Raw genomic sequence first — 15,817 nt, forward strand, 5'->3', positions numbered from 1 at the left:
CACGTTTATTTTCCTTTCAAACGGCATTTATCACCAGCCAGATTTATACTCGTATTTACCATTTTACATTCTTGTATTGCCATTTAACACCTTAGTATTTGTACTAGAGCATTTGCAACTTATTCTTATTCCGAAAATAGTCCGGGCAATTTGATTTAAGAAAATAAATTTCACCAATGTCCTTAACAAGATGTGTTTTTTTCTTGTGCCCTCAGTTCCACTAGTTATTGCCATCACGTGATCCGGTATGCACCCGTCTGGAACAAAACAACAAAACGTTGTTGCAAAGCGCAGAAAATAGCCATGGCATAGCAATTCCAAAAAAACAGCCATTTGGTGGTGGTGGTCATGTTTGAAGTTGGAATTGTAAACATTTCCCTTGGCTTATATTACAATGTCAATACATACTGCGAGATCGTCGTGAGTTTGAAACTGAAGTATTTGTCCTTACCATTACCGGTATGCAACAACAATACGGAGAGACAGTCGTCGTTGTAGCAGACATACATACATTTGATGAACGATTTATAAGTAAGGCAATGTTTTTGGTCATTGTTGCTGTTGTTCTTCTCGTCATGTTCAATTTTTTTGTGTTTGTTCTCTGGCATACCGGAAATAGTGTTAACTTGCATTCAATGCGATATGTAGCCCTCTAAACGGAATTGTTGTGATGCATATACACGTACGTATGTATGTGAAGTGAGGTTGGAAAAAAAAAATAAGCGACTTTTCTGGGAAACAAGTTTATTCAAAAAACCAGTGAGCGGAGCAGTATAGACGGACGGGGCCGACCATAAGATATCCTACACAACTTCCATGAAAATCTAACTTTCTGTGGTTCTATATTCTGAGATTGGGGTCAACAAATTTTACTAATAATCAGTACAGCCCCTCTAATTACATGTCCACATTCCCTTCACCGTGGGCTGTGTTGTGATGTTCGGCTTTCGACTCGAAGAGTACAAATAATTAAGTTTTCGGTCCACTTCATCCGAAAAATTATTATCTGATCATCACCTAACATTTTAGGCGTTGTCCTTGACCATAACTGGAACCTCATGGAACATTTTAAAGCGATCAGCGCTATATTTCTGCCCTCCAATGTGGTAATAGGTTACTAAATGATATATGATAATGATATAAGCATCTGTAACTACGACAATATAATTTTTCACACAAAAGTTAGGGTCCATTTGACCCGCTAAATATTGACCGATCTTTATCAAAACAGACATGCTTATTATTTGACCCGATCCCCTTCTTCATGCGGTGTTTGGGCCATAATTGCGGCCTCTGGAGCGACCAGAAAAACCGACAAAAATAAAGTTTTTGGTTAATTTCATCCCATAAATATTAACCGATCTTTTCAAAAACAAAAGCTGTCTTCATTGGCCAGAACCCATCGCAAATGCAAAATTTCTCGTGTTTACAAATTATAATGGACAGACGGACACACATATTTCGATCGGTATACGATCGAAAGGTGGGTCTAGGACCAATATTTCGCGGCGTTACAAACCTTTGGGGCTGCACAAAGCTATAATATCCTGACAACATAGTTGTGTAGGGTATAAAAAATACTAGGAAAACGAAGTTAAACAAATGAAATTTTGCTTAGTATACTTGAGTCGATCTTTTATACCCTCCATCTTGTAATATCAGTGGATCGACCTGAACATACCGTTATATCGCACGACCATATACGTGGTTTATTTATAATACTTTCCATTTACAGAACACTCGAATAAAGATTTCTATGTATAAATAAGGAGATCTTAATAACGCCGTGCTTCAACAGACGACCTGTAAATTTTCTAACGACAGACTACTATAAGAGTGTATGTATGTATACAGTACTCTGAATATGTGTTATAGTAATAGATGACTTGCATAATGTGATTGGTCTAAAGAAGACCAGCAAAAAGGTTTATATATAGCCTGTATAGTATCTTCTACCAGGAAAAATCCAGCATATGGTTTTCTATATGTAGAATAAATGAATATAGCCTTTTCGTCTATAGAAGACCTGCATATAAACTTCTATCTGTAGAAGACCTGTATAAGGTATTCTGTGTGTAGAAAACCTCTACATGTAGTTCTATTCATAGAATTCCTGTATGTGACCTCCAATAGGGATCGCAATATTTAATATTACTTACTTAGCTGGCTTGCGACAGAACATTTATTCCACGAGCCGAGCTGAAAAAAAAATCCAACCGCGTCGGTCTTGTAGGCCAGCTTTTCCTCTTTGAAATACCTGTTTCGAAATGTTCTCTTCCACTTGACCTTTCCATCTAATTCGTGACATTCCCCTTTTGCCTTTGTGCTGCGGGTGAGGATATATTCTCACAACATGACCTAGCTAATGTAGTCGCTGCAGCTCGATACGTCAGACTATGTCTATGTCCGAGAATAGGTGGTGCAAAGCATGGTTCATTCGACGGAGATACGCAGACCAGCCCATAGATCTTTCGAGGAATTTTTCTCTCAAACACTGCTTGTGCAAGTACCCATGCTTCAGATCCATATAACAGCGCGGGTAGTATCAGCGTGTCAGACCATAGTAGCATATGTTGACAACACTTCGGATTTCAAAGCTGATGTCATTCTGGCGGGCCGAATTTAACTTCGATTTTACTTGTTAAAATTGTAGCCAAATTTTTCAACCGTATGTTCTCGGAAGGTTATAAACATATTTGCAAAATGCATGCGTCGACATAGACATCATATATATGTCCCCATTTTAGGTATTTTTATATTTCTGTCCTCCTTTTTTTTAACAGAGGTGGCTTTATTTGGCATTCGGAATGGCGGACCGAGCTTTTTATATCCTCCAGCATGAAGTATATTTGCAAAATACCTAGGTCGATTGAGGCTTTGAAGAGAAAACGAAACTCCCAGAACATACCGAAAATGACACGTGATGTTTAAACAAGACGTCTGAAATCCCAAAAACTTTAAATAGTGGGGTTTCCGTTATACGGACGATATATCAAAACAGGGACCGATAATATATGGTAGTCAGATTTGACGCCCAATGCGAATTCGAAATATTAAATTACATCCAATTTGGCTTAAAACGTGTGCAAACTCACCAAAATATATGGGAGCTTCTTTAAAAAGCTGACCAATATTGGTAGTTTTTGGAATTAAATTTGATACCAATTGTAACCCAATGTACACAAATGGGGAATCAAAATACCAAATTTTGGAATGGTGATTTCCTATAAAAAGGGAACTTAAAATACAGAATAATATCCAATTCCACGTGAAAACGTGTCCAACATCACCAAAACGCTAAAAATGGAGTTGCCCAAATATCCTCGAAATACTATCAATGTCTGTGCAAAATTTCAGAACTGTATCTTAATATACATTCCTCCTTATGGTGGAGCATATAAAAGTGTTCGCATAGAATGATCGACATAAGTTCATTTTTTAATATATTCCAGCCAAAGTAGTACCGTGTGTTATATTGAATCATTTGATTGAATTTTAAAAGGGTTCTTCTGGAAATCCAGGGGAAGTGGGTACGTAGGTTCTTCCTATTGTATTGCAAAACTTCGATTTTAAGCTTAAACTGACTTAAGGGAACCCCCCCCCCCCCCCCATTCTCGGGTTCAAACATTTTGTTGGTTTAATTCGAATCTACACTAACTCAAGAATGTCCTTACAAAATTTCATGTGAAAATCTCAAGAACTCTGAAGATATAGCCGATTTATTGTGTCAGCATCAAATGACGGCTAAAGGGCTTCTCAAACATTAAACACGTTTTTCTCTTTTGGAATGGCGGGCACGATAACTCAAAAACTAATAACCCAATCGATTCCAATTTTTTACAAGTTCCTCTGTGAGTGTATAACTATCGTGTGAACTAGGATAAAGCCAATCGGTGAATATCTTCCTTATTTTTTAACTTGGTTTTTGGTCAAAAATCGGCGATTTTCCAAAAATATTTTTTCAAAGGTCCGTTATTTTGTTAATTTTAGAGCGAAGTCAATAATCCTAGTTCATACGAGAGCCAGACATGTACTCTTTCTAACACCGTTTTCGGATTCCGATGTTCCAGTGAGGAGTTATCATGCCCGCCATGAAAAATAAGGACTTCTCTTTAATTGCAAAAAAACAACAACATCAAAACAACGAATTTTTTTGTAAATTATTTTTCCTCTCCTTTAAATCTTCAAACATATATGTGTAAAGTTACAAACCTTAACAAGCATTGGTATTGATTTACCAGCCCATTGAAAATCTTGAAAAAATAAAATAGTGCCCCCCCCCCCATTCTCTATTTTATTTTTTCAAGATTTTCAATGGGCCTTAAAAGATTAAAAAACATTATTTTAAAAGGTTCATGTTTCGACATGGCCTCCATGTGTATTACTCGCCCCTTATTGGTATATCGAAGGTCCCACACAATCTGATTTGAAATATTTCGAATGTTTATATTGTTTTACCTTCAGAGTTTGCGAAATTGTTCCTGAACTATTCTACTTACTTGGTGGTGTAGGGTATCTGAGTATTGAAAAAATAAACAAAATCTAGTCATGCCCATACTGAATGAGAGTGCAACATTCTGTGGCGACAACAACTATGTAAACGTGCATGTGTGCTCAATCACATGGCAACCCTCCGAAAATAACTTGCAATGGAACATACATTCAGCAAAGTTTTGGTGGACCCTCCATGTTGTGGTGGAGCACTATTTTGTAACTTTTACAAAATACTTTGAATTCAGTTCAAATCTTTGGAAAATTACTTTAAATCACCCAACTATTTTTTGTTTTCTTTTTTCCCGAAAACTTTCAGAGAAATCCTTCATTTTTTATTTTGTTAACTAAATTCTTGTAATGGCCACTGAATGTTCATTCATGTTTTCCTTCGGAATACTTTCGTTTCAGTTTATCTTTTGCATGTATGTGTGAGTAAGGGCATTTTGTGTGTGTGTGTTGGAAATCCAAATGTCTTTGCTCTGTCCTATTTCAAAGTCACGTCGCTCGTTTGTGTATTTTAATGCAGCAGACAATGGCCCGGTCAAATTGCAAAAAATTACTGCAACTCTATTTGTGGTGCATGTGGAATTTGAAAGAGATTTAGATGGGTGGGGAGAATATGTTTTCTGCCATATTAGCTAAATTGGTAATTTGAATTTTATGTGGCATTAAACGTTCACATGCATGTCATTCACGATGATCTCTCACACTCTGCATCTTGCTTTTGTTATACATTAAATTTTATAGTCGTGTTTATTTCTATAACTTTGTAATAGGGGTGATGAGGTTATGGGGTTACACCATAAGGTTGCAAACAAAAATTTAATACCATACCAGTAGCGGAATTCCGAAAAGTTAAAATAAAAAAACTAGTAAGGAAAATACAAAATCTCCCGGACAATAAAACATACTACTTAATAATTATTCCCAATTATCTCTCAACAATAAATTCCCGGAATTCTGTAAACAAATTAGCCTTTGTACCACGATGGAACTTGGAGGAACTTCATTAATAATGAATATGTCGCACTCAAGGTAATTCCCAATTATTTAATTTCAAAATTGGATAACAACAAAATGAACTCCCCTAATACCAACAAACAAACCGAGTACGCAATATATGTTTACGACTCAATTTACGTTTACTTCATTATTTTATTTAAAACAACATTACAGAAACGAAATATATATTATATTAATTTTATGATCCATTGATATGGCATAAAAGTGTTAAGACATCATCATAAAGATGCGAAGGTAACAGGTGGCGTACCCAAGCATAGAGATATGAATATTTGATTGAAGCGGCAATGGGTTTTCTATTCACAATTCTGTGAAATTTTCGTTCCCTCTTTATGAGCCATCATCATAATCAACGTCATGTATGCATATCAATGTTGTTGAAATGTGTGTTAAAAAAAGGATATAAAATGGACATTTAAAACAGATGATAATGGTGTGGTAGGGGTGGCTACGTTTTAATATTTCTTAAATAAAAAATAAAGCGGTTTTCAGGGGTATGAGAAGGCTAAAATGTGTTTTTATGAAATTAAATTCATAAAAATAAATGAATATATTTTGAAACCTCTTTTTTGGTAAAAAAAATTACTACATTTGTATTTGTCTTTTAGCAAAATATGTAATATATTTTATATGAACATTTGATTTTGAATACTTGATGTCTAATATATTTTATATATTTTATTATCTTTATAGTTTTGGGCTGCATATGTACCCTGTGAGGCCCAACATCGAGATGCAGTACAATTAACATTAGAACAAATCGATGTTATTAAGAGATTAACGGATCGGTATTCACCGCAGCTGACGACATGTACCTCAGCACAAGGTAAGTTCAATATCAGGATAACCAATTTTATATTCTCTTGAAAATACCAACTCAGTATATTTATTATACCTTTCACCACGCTGTGGTACAGGGTATTATGTTTTTGTGCGTATATTTGTAACAGACAAAAGGAAACACGATTCCATTTGAGAATATGCATAGGATCATTTTCTGAGTTGATTTATGCTTGTCCGTCTGTCCATGTATTCTTGTGAATAATGTACAGGTTGCATTTGTGATCTTATTCGGATGAAATTTGGCACAAGTCACTTATATGGCCTAAGGACAAACCCTACAGAAATTGGGAAAAAATCGGTTAAGATAGCTCCCATATATATTTTACTCCGATTTTAAGTAAATGGTGCACCATATTCCCAATAATTATCCGATTGAGACAACATTTTCCACAGCGTTCTGAAATAGGTACATTTTAGTGGATGCGAAGTTTTCTTGGGATCGGTTCAGATTTTGATATAGCTTTTATATATAGTTTCGCCCGATTTTATGTAAATGGTGCACCAATCTCCCAATATTTGTCAAATTGAGAAAAAAAATGCACAGCGTACTTAATTAGGTCCATATACCTTAGTCCGATTTTATGTTAATGATGCATAGATCCTGCTCAATTTGCATGATATTATGTTTAGCATATTGAATCGAGTCTAGCATATTGAATAGGATTTAGATATAGGATTTAGATATATAATTTCGTCCGATTTCATGCAAATGGGGCACCGAAGAGCCAATTTTTCTTCGCTTCCATATATATTAACTATGTAGATTACAATTTTAATATCGCCTGATCCCATTTCAAGTGTCCTCCAAAGATGGTATATCCTATCTACAGGATATTGTACATATTAGCTTCTCTTATATGTCGGCACCGTCCGAATTCCTTACTTTTCGTACTGGTTCGTAATTACATTAGATAACAAAGTTAGAATCTAAACCAAATAAGGTAGCAGGCTGACATCGTGTTAAATTTTCAAATTTGTCACCAATGTTTTGTACCGAATATTAGCAAGTTTTACATGTTTTTAATGAAACTAGACATATAGAACACTTAGTGTATGTTGAATAAAGACATACACCATGGACAGAATGCAGCCTTAATTTGAATTAAAATGTTCTTAATTTGAATTAATATGTACCACTAACAGAGTTTCTGATTTTCGAAACATTTTTTTTTATTCCAAAACAAATTCGTTGAAAACGCGTTCAAGAACCTCAAAAAAACGGAATTGGTGTGATGGGTTATCCTTATATGGGGGTTATGCCGAAACATGGACCGATACCGATACAGATCGTCTTAGAATTTTACCCTGCATATGTCGATGAGATACACACGGGATGACAAAATAATATACCCTCGATATAATAGTTGTGTATATACAAATGTGACGAAAACGTTGTACCTAAACCTTAATTTAGTTTGAAAAGTTGGACATAGGCTGAGGTTATGTATCTGACAACTAGCAATGCTTTCCTTCTCGTTTAAAGGAACTTATTTTTCCTACAATAACTTCTTGACGACCATGAATCTTAATGACAAATTATAGGACTTGAGAAGCCGCAGTTTACAACATCGCAGGGATGACAGGCTATATCATAATTCATATAATTTATTTATTTCATATAATCGCTCTACGTTATATAAAATATATATAATGATCTGCTATTATACATCTATCGTGTCTACTATAATATGACCTCTGAAAGCAAGCCTTGACTTCTACAATAAGGTACTCTGATCTGTTACAGGAAAAACTTCTGATGATCTGATTCCTAGAGAAAGACCTTCTAGTATCATATATGAAGATCTCCAGATCTTCTTTAAGACCTCCACCACCATATGGTGAAATATTATATTTGCCACATCGATTGCAACAACTCTCAAAATTTATCGGAGACTCTATAAAGTATATTTGATATTTGCACATCTTTGGGAGATATAACCCTTTTGAAGATAATATCCCCTGAATTTTTTTTCACAACCCCAAAAACTCACAATTTCAATAATATGTTGCATTCATTTGAAAACATTTTCAACACCGTCAGATGTTCTTTCCATTTCCATTCATCTATTAATAATACATCTTATTTCTTTGGCACTTCTATTGCGTTTGCCCTCTTAAAGCCTATAAGACTTAACTTCGACCCATTTTACTTGCCGAATTGCTCCATTGAAAGCATTCACTTATTATTATGGTGTTTTTATTTTTCTGTGTCGACTCAAGAGTCACTTCACTGCCATAATGTCACTTTTGGCACTCCCATTCTCTTTCGCATTTTCATTTCTTTTTTTTTCGTCCTGTGGAGTTTGATGATTTTCTCGGCATTTGGGTTTTTTTTGCCGAATTTTGTGTCGACGAAATACTGCAACTCCCCGTAAACACTTAGTAAAACTGCAGTTAAAAGCCTGATGTTGGTGCAAAAATGAGAAGAAGAGGAAGAAAAAAAGATGACAGAAGTTCTGTTTATATTTTTGTTCCGTCTTGTTTTCTTTATGAATTATGGGTTGGCCAAAGTTTCTTTTTTTCTCGTTTACACACCTCCCAAGAAGTGGCTTCTAGAAATGCTAGTTTTTCCATCATTTTTTGTTTCTTGAATAAACGTCCATTTGCACATTTAAAAAATTTTTTGAAATGGCAGTACTTTGCAATAAAATCAGTCAGCCAGTCAGTCAGTGAAAACGGCGAAGATGTTGAAAAAAATATGGTGAGTCTGCTTTTTTTCGTTTCTTTGATTTTTTTGTAAGTCTTGAGAAATCCTGCCAAAAAATTGCTTTTTCGTATTTCTTACTGTTGAAACATCATGAAACGCTAAGAAGAGAAAGTAGTTGCCTATAACGACAATCACCAAACAAAGGAAATGCAATCACCAGCCAAGCATAGCGGGAAAAATGGAAAAATGTTGTTATAGAAGAACTTCTGGAAAATTATTTACAATTCATTTGTAGCAAAAAGACATAACAGATCATTTTAAAATGTATTTAAATAGACTTACTAAATTTATATCGATATTTTAAGTTTAGCTACAGATCCCACGGGTGGGGAGAGCCTTTCTATGGTACTCAATTCCGTAAACAATTATTGATATCTAGTTAGTTTTAGAGATATACCCATATTTACTTTACTTGAGGATAAGAATGTGAGAATCATTTTCTGAGCCGATTTATAAATGTCCAAGAACAGTCCGTCAATCCTTCCGCTGTACATATATAACACTGTGAAACTAGATTTTGGCCACTATATTAATAACGAAGGAGGACCAATTTGCCATATGTCAAGGTTTTGAGTTATGGCCTTTTTAACTATGTCTGATTTTTATCTTCTATGTTTGCGGTAAGCATGTCCGATCCTATAAAATATATTTTTTCTTGATCAGCCTAAAATTCTATGGCATGTCCAAAATTTACACATGTCCGTGTGTCTGGAGTTATCACTCAAGAGTCTAAAAAATTTAGCTAGACTGCAAAAACTTAGCATAGATTTGTCTTTTGTTCGGTAATATCGAACTTATTTGGCTATATCGGTCCACGTTTAGACATTTAAAGGTACATTGGCGGTTTTGAACAAGTTTTTATAGGAATTACAAGTAATTTCGTATTTTGGGTTCTTATTACAAACCAAATCTCTCTACTGGGCATAACACCAATATATAGCGGTACCCCCAAGTCGTTTTTCAGCAGAATTGGATGTAGTTTCATACTTTGTGTCCTTATTGGGTACCAACTCTCCCCAATAAAACTAAAAATATTGGTCTCATTTTTCGAGTAGCCCCTAGGCGAATTCGGGCATTTTATTCAGCCGACGTGGATGTCGATATTTTAGGTTTGGCTACAGATCCCACGAGGGAGGGCCTTTCTATAGTACTTGTAATCACTCTAGCGTCTAACCGAATTGAGATAGTGCCTCAAAATTTTGCATAGAGTCGTCTTTTATCTGCAGGCAGGTCAAGTTCGAAGATGGGATATATCGGTCCACGTTTAGGCATAGCTCCCATATAAGGGTACCCCCCCAATTTTCGTTATTTTGAGGTTCTTGAGCGTGTTTTTCAACCGAACTCGCTGAAATTTGGTACTTTGAGTTCTTATTGGGTAGCAAATCTCCCCACTATAAATTATAAATATAGGTCCATTTTTTCGGACAGCCCCCATACAAGGGTACCCCCAATTTTCAGTATTTTGAGGTTCTTGAGCGCGTTTTTCAGCCGAATTCGCTGAAATTTGATACATTGGGTTCTCATTGGGTACCAAATTTCTCCACTAAAAATTATAAATATAGGTCCACTTTTTCTGGTAGCCCCCATATAAGGGTACCTCCCAATTTCCAGTTTTTGGGGGGTTTTGACCGGATTTTTTTTTACCGAATTGACTGTAATTTAGTACTTTGAGTTCTTATTGGGTATCTAATCTCTCCACAAAAATTATTAATATAGGTCCATTTTTTCAGGTAGCCCTCATATAAGGGTACCCTCCAATTTTCGGTATTTTGGGGTTCTTGAGCACGGTTTTCAACCGAATTCGCTGTAATTTGGTATTTTGCAGTGGTATATGGTAACAAATCTTCCTACCAAAAATTATTAATATTCACCCCCTTTTAGAGGTAGTCCCCATATAACTCCCTTTTTTATTTTAAAATAGCTGATTTTTTCCGGGTGTTGGGGTTATCCCATATAGCTGTATTCCACCATAGTAGGGGGGTTATTCGGTAGACGAAATTTTCAGTTATTACCCCACATTGTATGGAATTTTAAAACGATTTAGTCGATTAAGCCATATGTTGTAATCATTTTTATCACGGAGGATATCGACATAAAAACTAAAACGTGAGGTTTGAGATTGGACTGTATCCACCCGCATTTAGGACCAGGTCCTATTTAAAACATCCTACCTATTTAACATTTAGCGTGATGGACGGTATTGGGATTCAAAACTAAAATATTAGCTTGGAACTTGAGCTACATCGGCCCTTAATTAGGCCTAACCCCTTATATAATGAAAACACAAAGTAGTTGAAATTTCCTACACAATGTTGTCATTATTGGTCCCGCTTTTTTACTTGTTATCATTAAAGAAATTTTGCAATGCAAGGAAAATATGATAATCGCTTGGGTCCAAGTCCGGCGGACTGTATGGCGGATGCATTAAAACTTCCCAACCAAGCTTTCGAAGTTTCTGGCGAGTCACTGTAGATGTTTGTGGCCTAGCGTTGTCCTGATGTAACCTTTTAATGTAACAACCTTTATAACGACACCTTGGTTTGGAAGGTGATTGTGGAAGTGCAACGGCATTTTGGATATTCTTACTGGAATTTTGATACGTGAAGATTTCATTCCGCAATTTCACGATATTTATTGCTCAACCATTGTGGCTGGTGGAAGTACACGAAGTGGAAATCAATCTAAAAAATTCCAATGCAAGACACTTATTTACTTTCTTTCTTCAACAAAATAAACCAGTAAGGAAAGTAGTAAAGTCGGACGGGGCCGACTATATGATACCCTTCACCACTATGGGTATATTAAACAGGACTATTAACATGTAATTGGATGAAAAAAAGTAATATTTATCTAAATGTGAATCTACCTAGATCTATCCATAAAGTATGTTAATCGACTTCAAACAAATATAAATAAGTCCGTTGGGCTATGTCTGTACTTCTAGAAAACGCAACTACGTAATTGTATGCTCAATTTTGTGCGTTGTGCACAATTTGATGTCAATCTGACTAACATGAGGAGTCTGATGCCCAATTTACTTGAAATCGGTCGAAAATATATATGGAAGCTCTATCCAAATATTAAGCGATTTCAAACAAACTTGTCACAGGTTAGGTTATACTAATTTCAGAACGTTTTGTTTCTATTGGTTCCTTAGTACGTCAATTACTTAAAATCAATCTATAATAAAAGGGAGCTATATCTAAATCTGGACCGATTTTCACGAAACTTAGCATCATTTTAGGCTCAATTCAGTACGTTATGACAAATTTCGTGCAAATCGAAAGTTATATAGGGACTTTGGGGCACCATTTACATGAAATCGTACGAAACTATATGTGGGAGCTATATCTAAATCTGGGCCGATTTTCTCGAAACTTGGTAGACATCATTCTAGGCTCAATTCAGTGCGTTATGCCAAATTTCGTGCAAATCGAAAGTTATATAGGGACTTTGAGGCACCATTTACATGAAATCGGACGAAACTATATATGGGAGCTATATCTAAATCTGGACCGATTTTCTCCAAACTTGGCAGACATCACTCTAGGCTTAATTCAGTACGTTATGCCAAATTTCGTGCAAATCAAAATATATATAGGGACTTTGGGGCACCATTTACATGAAATCGTACGAAACTATATATGGGAGCTATATCTAAATCTGGACCGATTTTCTCGAAACTTGGTAGACATCATTCCAGGCTCAATTCAGTACGTTATGCCAAATTTCGTGCAAATCGAAAGTTATATAGGGACTTTGAGGCACCATTTACATGAAATCGGACGAAACTATATATGGGAGCTATATCTAAATTTGGACCGATTTTCTCCAAACTTGGCAGACATCACTCTAGGCTTAATTCAGTACGTTATGCCAAATTTCGTGCAAATCGAAAGTTATATAGGGACTTTGAGGCACAATTTACATGAAATCGGACGAAACTATATATGGGAGCTATATCTAAATCTGGACCGATTTTCTCCAAACTTGGCAGACATCACTCTAGGCTTGATTCAGTACGTTATGCCAAATTTCGTGCAAATCAAAAGATATATACGGACTTTGGGGCACCATTTACATGAAATCGTACGAAACTATATATGGGAGCTAAATCTAAATCTGGACCGATTTTCTCCAAACTTGTTAGACATCATTCTAAGCTCAATTCAGTACGTTATGCCAAATTTCGCGCAAATCGAAAGGTATATAGGGACTTTGGGGCACCTTTTACATGAAATCGGACGAAACTATATATGGGAGCTATATCTAAATCTGGACCGATTTTCTCCAAACTTGGCAGACATCACTCTAGGCTTAATTCAGTACGTTATACCAAATTTCGTGCAAATCAAAAGATATATAGGAACTTTGGGGCACCATATACATGAAATCGGACGAAACTATATATGGGAGCTATATCTAAATCTGGACCGATTTTCACGAAACTTGGCAGACATCATTCTAGACCTAAATGATTAAGCTGTACCAAATTTCGTGCAAATCGAAAGATATATAGGGGCCGTTTACATTAAATCGGTTAAATATATATATGGGAGCTATATCTAAATCTGAACCGATTTTTCCCAATTTCAATAGGGTTCGTCCTTGGGCCGAATAAGTGACCTATACCAAATTTCATTCAATTCGGATCATAAATGCGACCTGTACTTTGTTTACAATTTAACATGGACAGACAGACAGACAGACGGACAGACGGACGGACGGACGGACATGCATAAATCGACTTAGAAAGTGATTCTATGCATATTCTCAAAAGGAACCATGTGTCTATCTCGTTTCCTTTTGCCTGTTACAAACATATGCACAAAGACATAATACCCTGTACCACAGTGTGGTGAAGGGTATAAAAAAAACAAAGCAACAAATTTACTATCAAATAAACAAAACGGAAGAAAATAAAAATATTATCCATTTTTCATAGCATCACTTTCTGTGAAGTATTTATTCAGAAAACAATTCTCATTTTGTGTTGAAAGAGTCGAACAAGGTTTTGTAAATATACTTCGAGTTTGCCTCTTGTTTTCTTTTCTTTTGAAACTTCATCAATATTTAGAGCTTCTTAAATTCTCAGCTCGTCTTGGGTCCATTCTCTAATTCCATTTCTCTTAGCAAAAACATGACTGAGAACAAAAAAACGGACAAAGAAATTGTTAAAAACTTTTTATTCCACTTGCACATTCTTCCGTTTCCAATGAATTTTAAGCCGCATAGAAAATTATGACGAACCCAAGAAGTAGCAACTTAAAACACTATTGCCAGCCAACTGAAGTAGAATGGAGAAAATTTTAAGTTTGTTATTTATGTATGGAGAAAAGTTTGTTTTTTTTTTCTAGTTTAAGAGTTATTTATGAGGTAGATTTTTGGTGGGTGTAAATGTGTGTGACCCTAACAGTAAATCACCATGCACTTTAGTAAAGAAGGATACATATATTTACCTAACTTACAACAACAAATATTGACCCACAATGTGTGTAGGCAATGCCAATACAAACGCTTATACCGAATTTATAATAGAACCACGATATGTTGAATGTATATTTGAATGTTTGTTTTTACAGAAACAATTGCACATGTCTAATCAACTTTTTTATTTTCTTGTACATATTTCATAGATGCAATGAAGACTCAGTAGTTGGGCAAGGTTTGGTTAGAATAAAATTTAAATCAGTGTTTTGAAACTCTTTGACTTGAAGAATAAACTAAAATCAAAAATTCTGTTTTAATATCGAGCTAATTTTTGTCTCACAGGCACAGATCGTTAAGTCCTGATTCATTCGACTTTAAATTTAAATTTTTGAATTACTATGTTTAAGACTAGAAATCGAAATAAATGTTCCATTTTGATTGCAATCAATTCGAAGTGAATTCTTGCAGAAAACACGAAAATATGAAAACAACTATAAAAAAAAAATTAACCAACAAAATCAGAACGAAATGAATTTACTAGAAAATAAAATGAAATGAATTGTGAAACATAATGTAAGAAGAAGAGTAGTGAACGTGTAACATTTCCTTTTTCTGTTGTTGCCCCAGTTCGATTTGAGAGGGAGAGTTGTTCGCCAATGCTTTTTTGTTCGCTTGCCAGTTTTGTCGGTTAAGCAGCTACAGTTTGGTGAAGTAGAATGTCTGAAAATAGGGAAATGCGTTTTCCATTTGCCAGGTTACTTTGCTCAAGCATAAGCCTGTATGTCTGTTCGTTCGTCAGTCGATTCTGTTGAAAGCTATAGAATTGGAATAAAGAACGATTTGCTTTCTCTTTCGAACAATATGTAATTTTCTGCATCGATTCGAACCATGTAGCTTAGATGCATTTACTAGGATAGTTTCAAGAGTTGTTGTTGATTTTTGTTCAGTTTAAATTTTTGTTGTTGTTTGTTTATTCCATTTTACGTGATGGTTCTGCCTCAATAGCTTGTACCCTACACAAAAACATAAGTTTTATGTTTGAGACCAATTGTTTGAAATAATTTAAATATATGTTTAATTTTCACAAAACCCTTTATAGTTTTTCTATATCCTCCAATGTAATGGAAGACAGCTCGAATATTCATTCAAATATTAAATATTAATTTGTATATTAAACTACGCAACAAAAAGAAGCTCATTGTTTTAAGGGGACCACCCCCCCCCCCCCATTCTCGGGGTCAAAATTTTTGTTGATATAATTCGAATCTACACTGATTAAAGAATGTCTCTACAAAATTTCAAGTGAAAATCTCAAGAACT

At 35.2% G+C, this 15,817-nt stretch overlaps 1 protein-coding gene across 1 annotated transcript in view; it reads left to right on the top strand.

Moving 5' to 3' along the window:
• Positions 1-224: 224 nt before the first annotated feature.
• LOC133336991 (receptor-type tyrosine-protein phosphatase epsilon-like) overlaps positions 225-15,817 on the top strand; it is a gene marked incomplete at its 5' end in the record, with an annotated part of 47,304 nt that continues 31,711 nt past the window's right edge. The window contains 2 exons of the mRNA XM_061545254.1: positions 225-350; positions 6,211-6,343. Coding sequence (XP_061401238.1) covers positions 225-350; positions 6,211-6,343 — 259 coding nt within the window. The remainder of the gene's footprint in view (positions 351-6,210; positions 6,344-15,817) is intronic.

This window comes from Musca vetustissima, unplaced genomic scaffold (genome assembly GCF_032173495.1).
Source record: "Musca vetustissima isolate MV318-11 ecotype Yass unplaced genomic scaffold, APGP_CSIRO_Mvet_v1 utg12355, whole genome shotgun sequence".
In the NCBI taxonomy this organism is placed as follows: Eukaryota; Metazoa; Arthropoda; class Insecta; order Diptera; family Muscidae; genus Musca; species Musca vetustissima.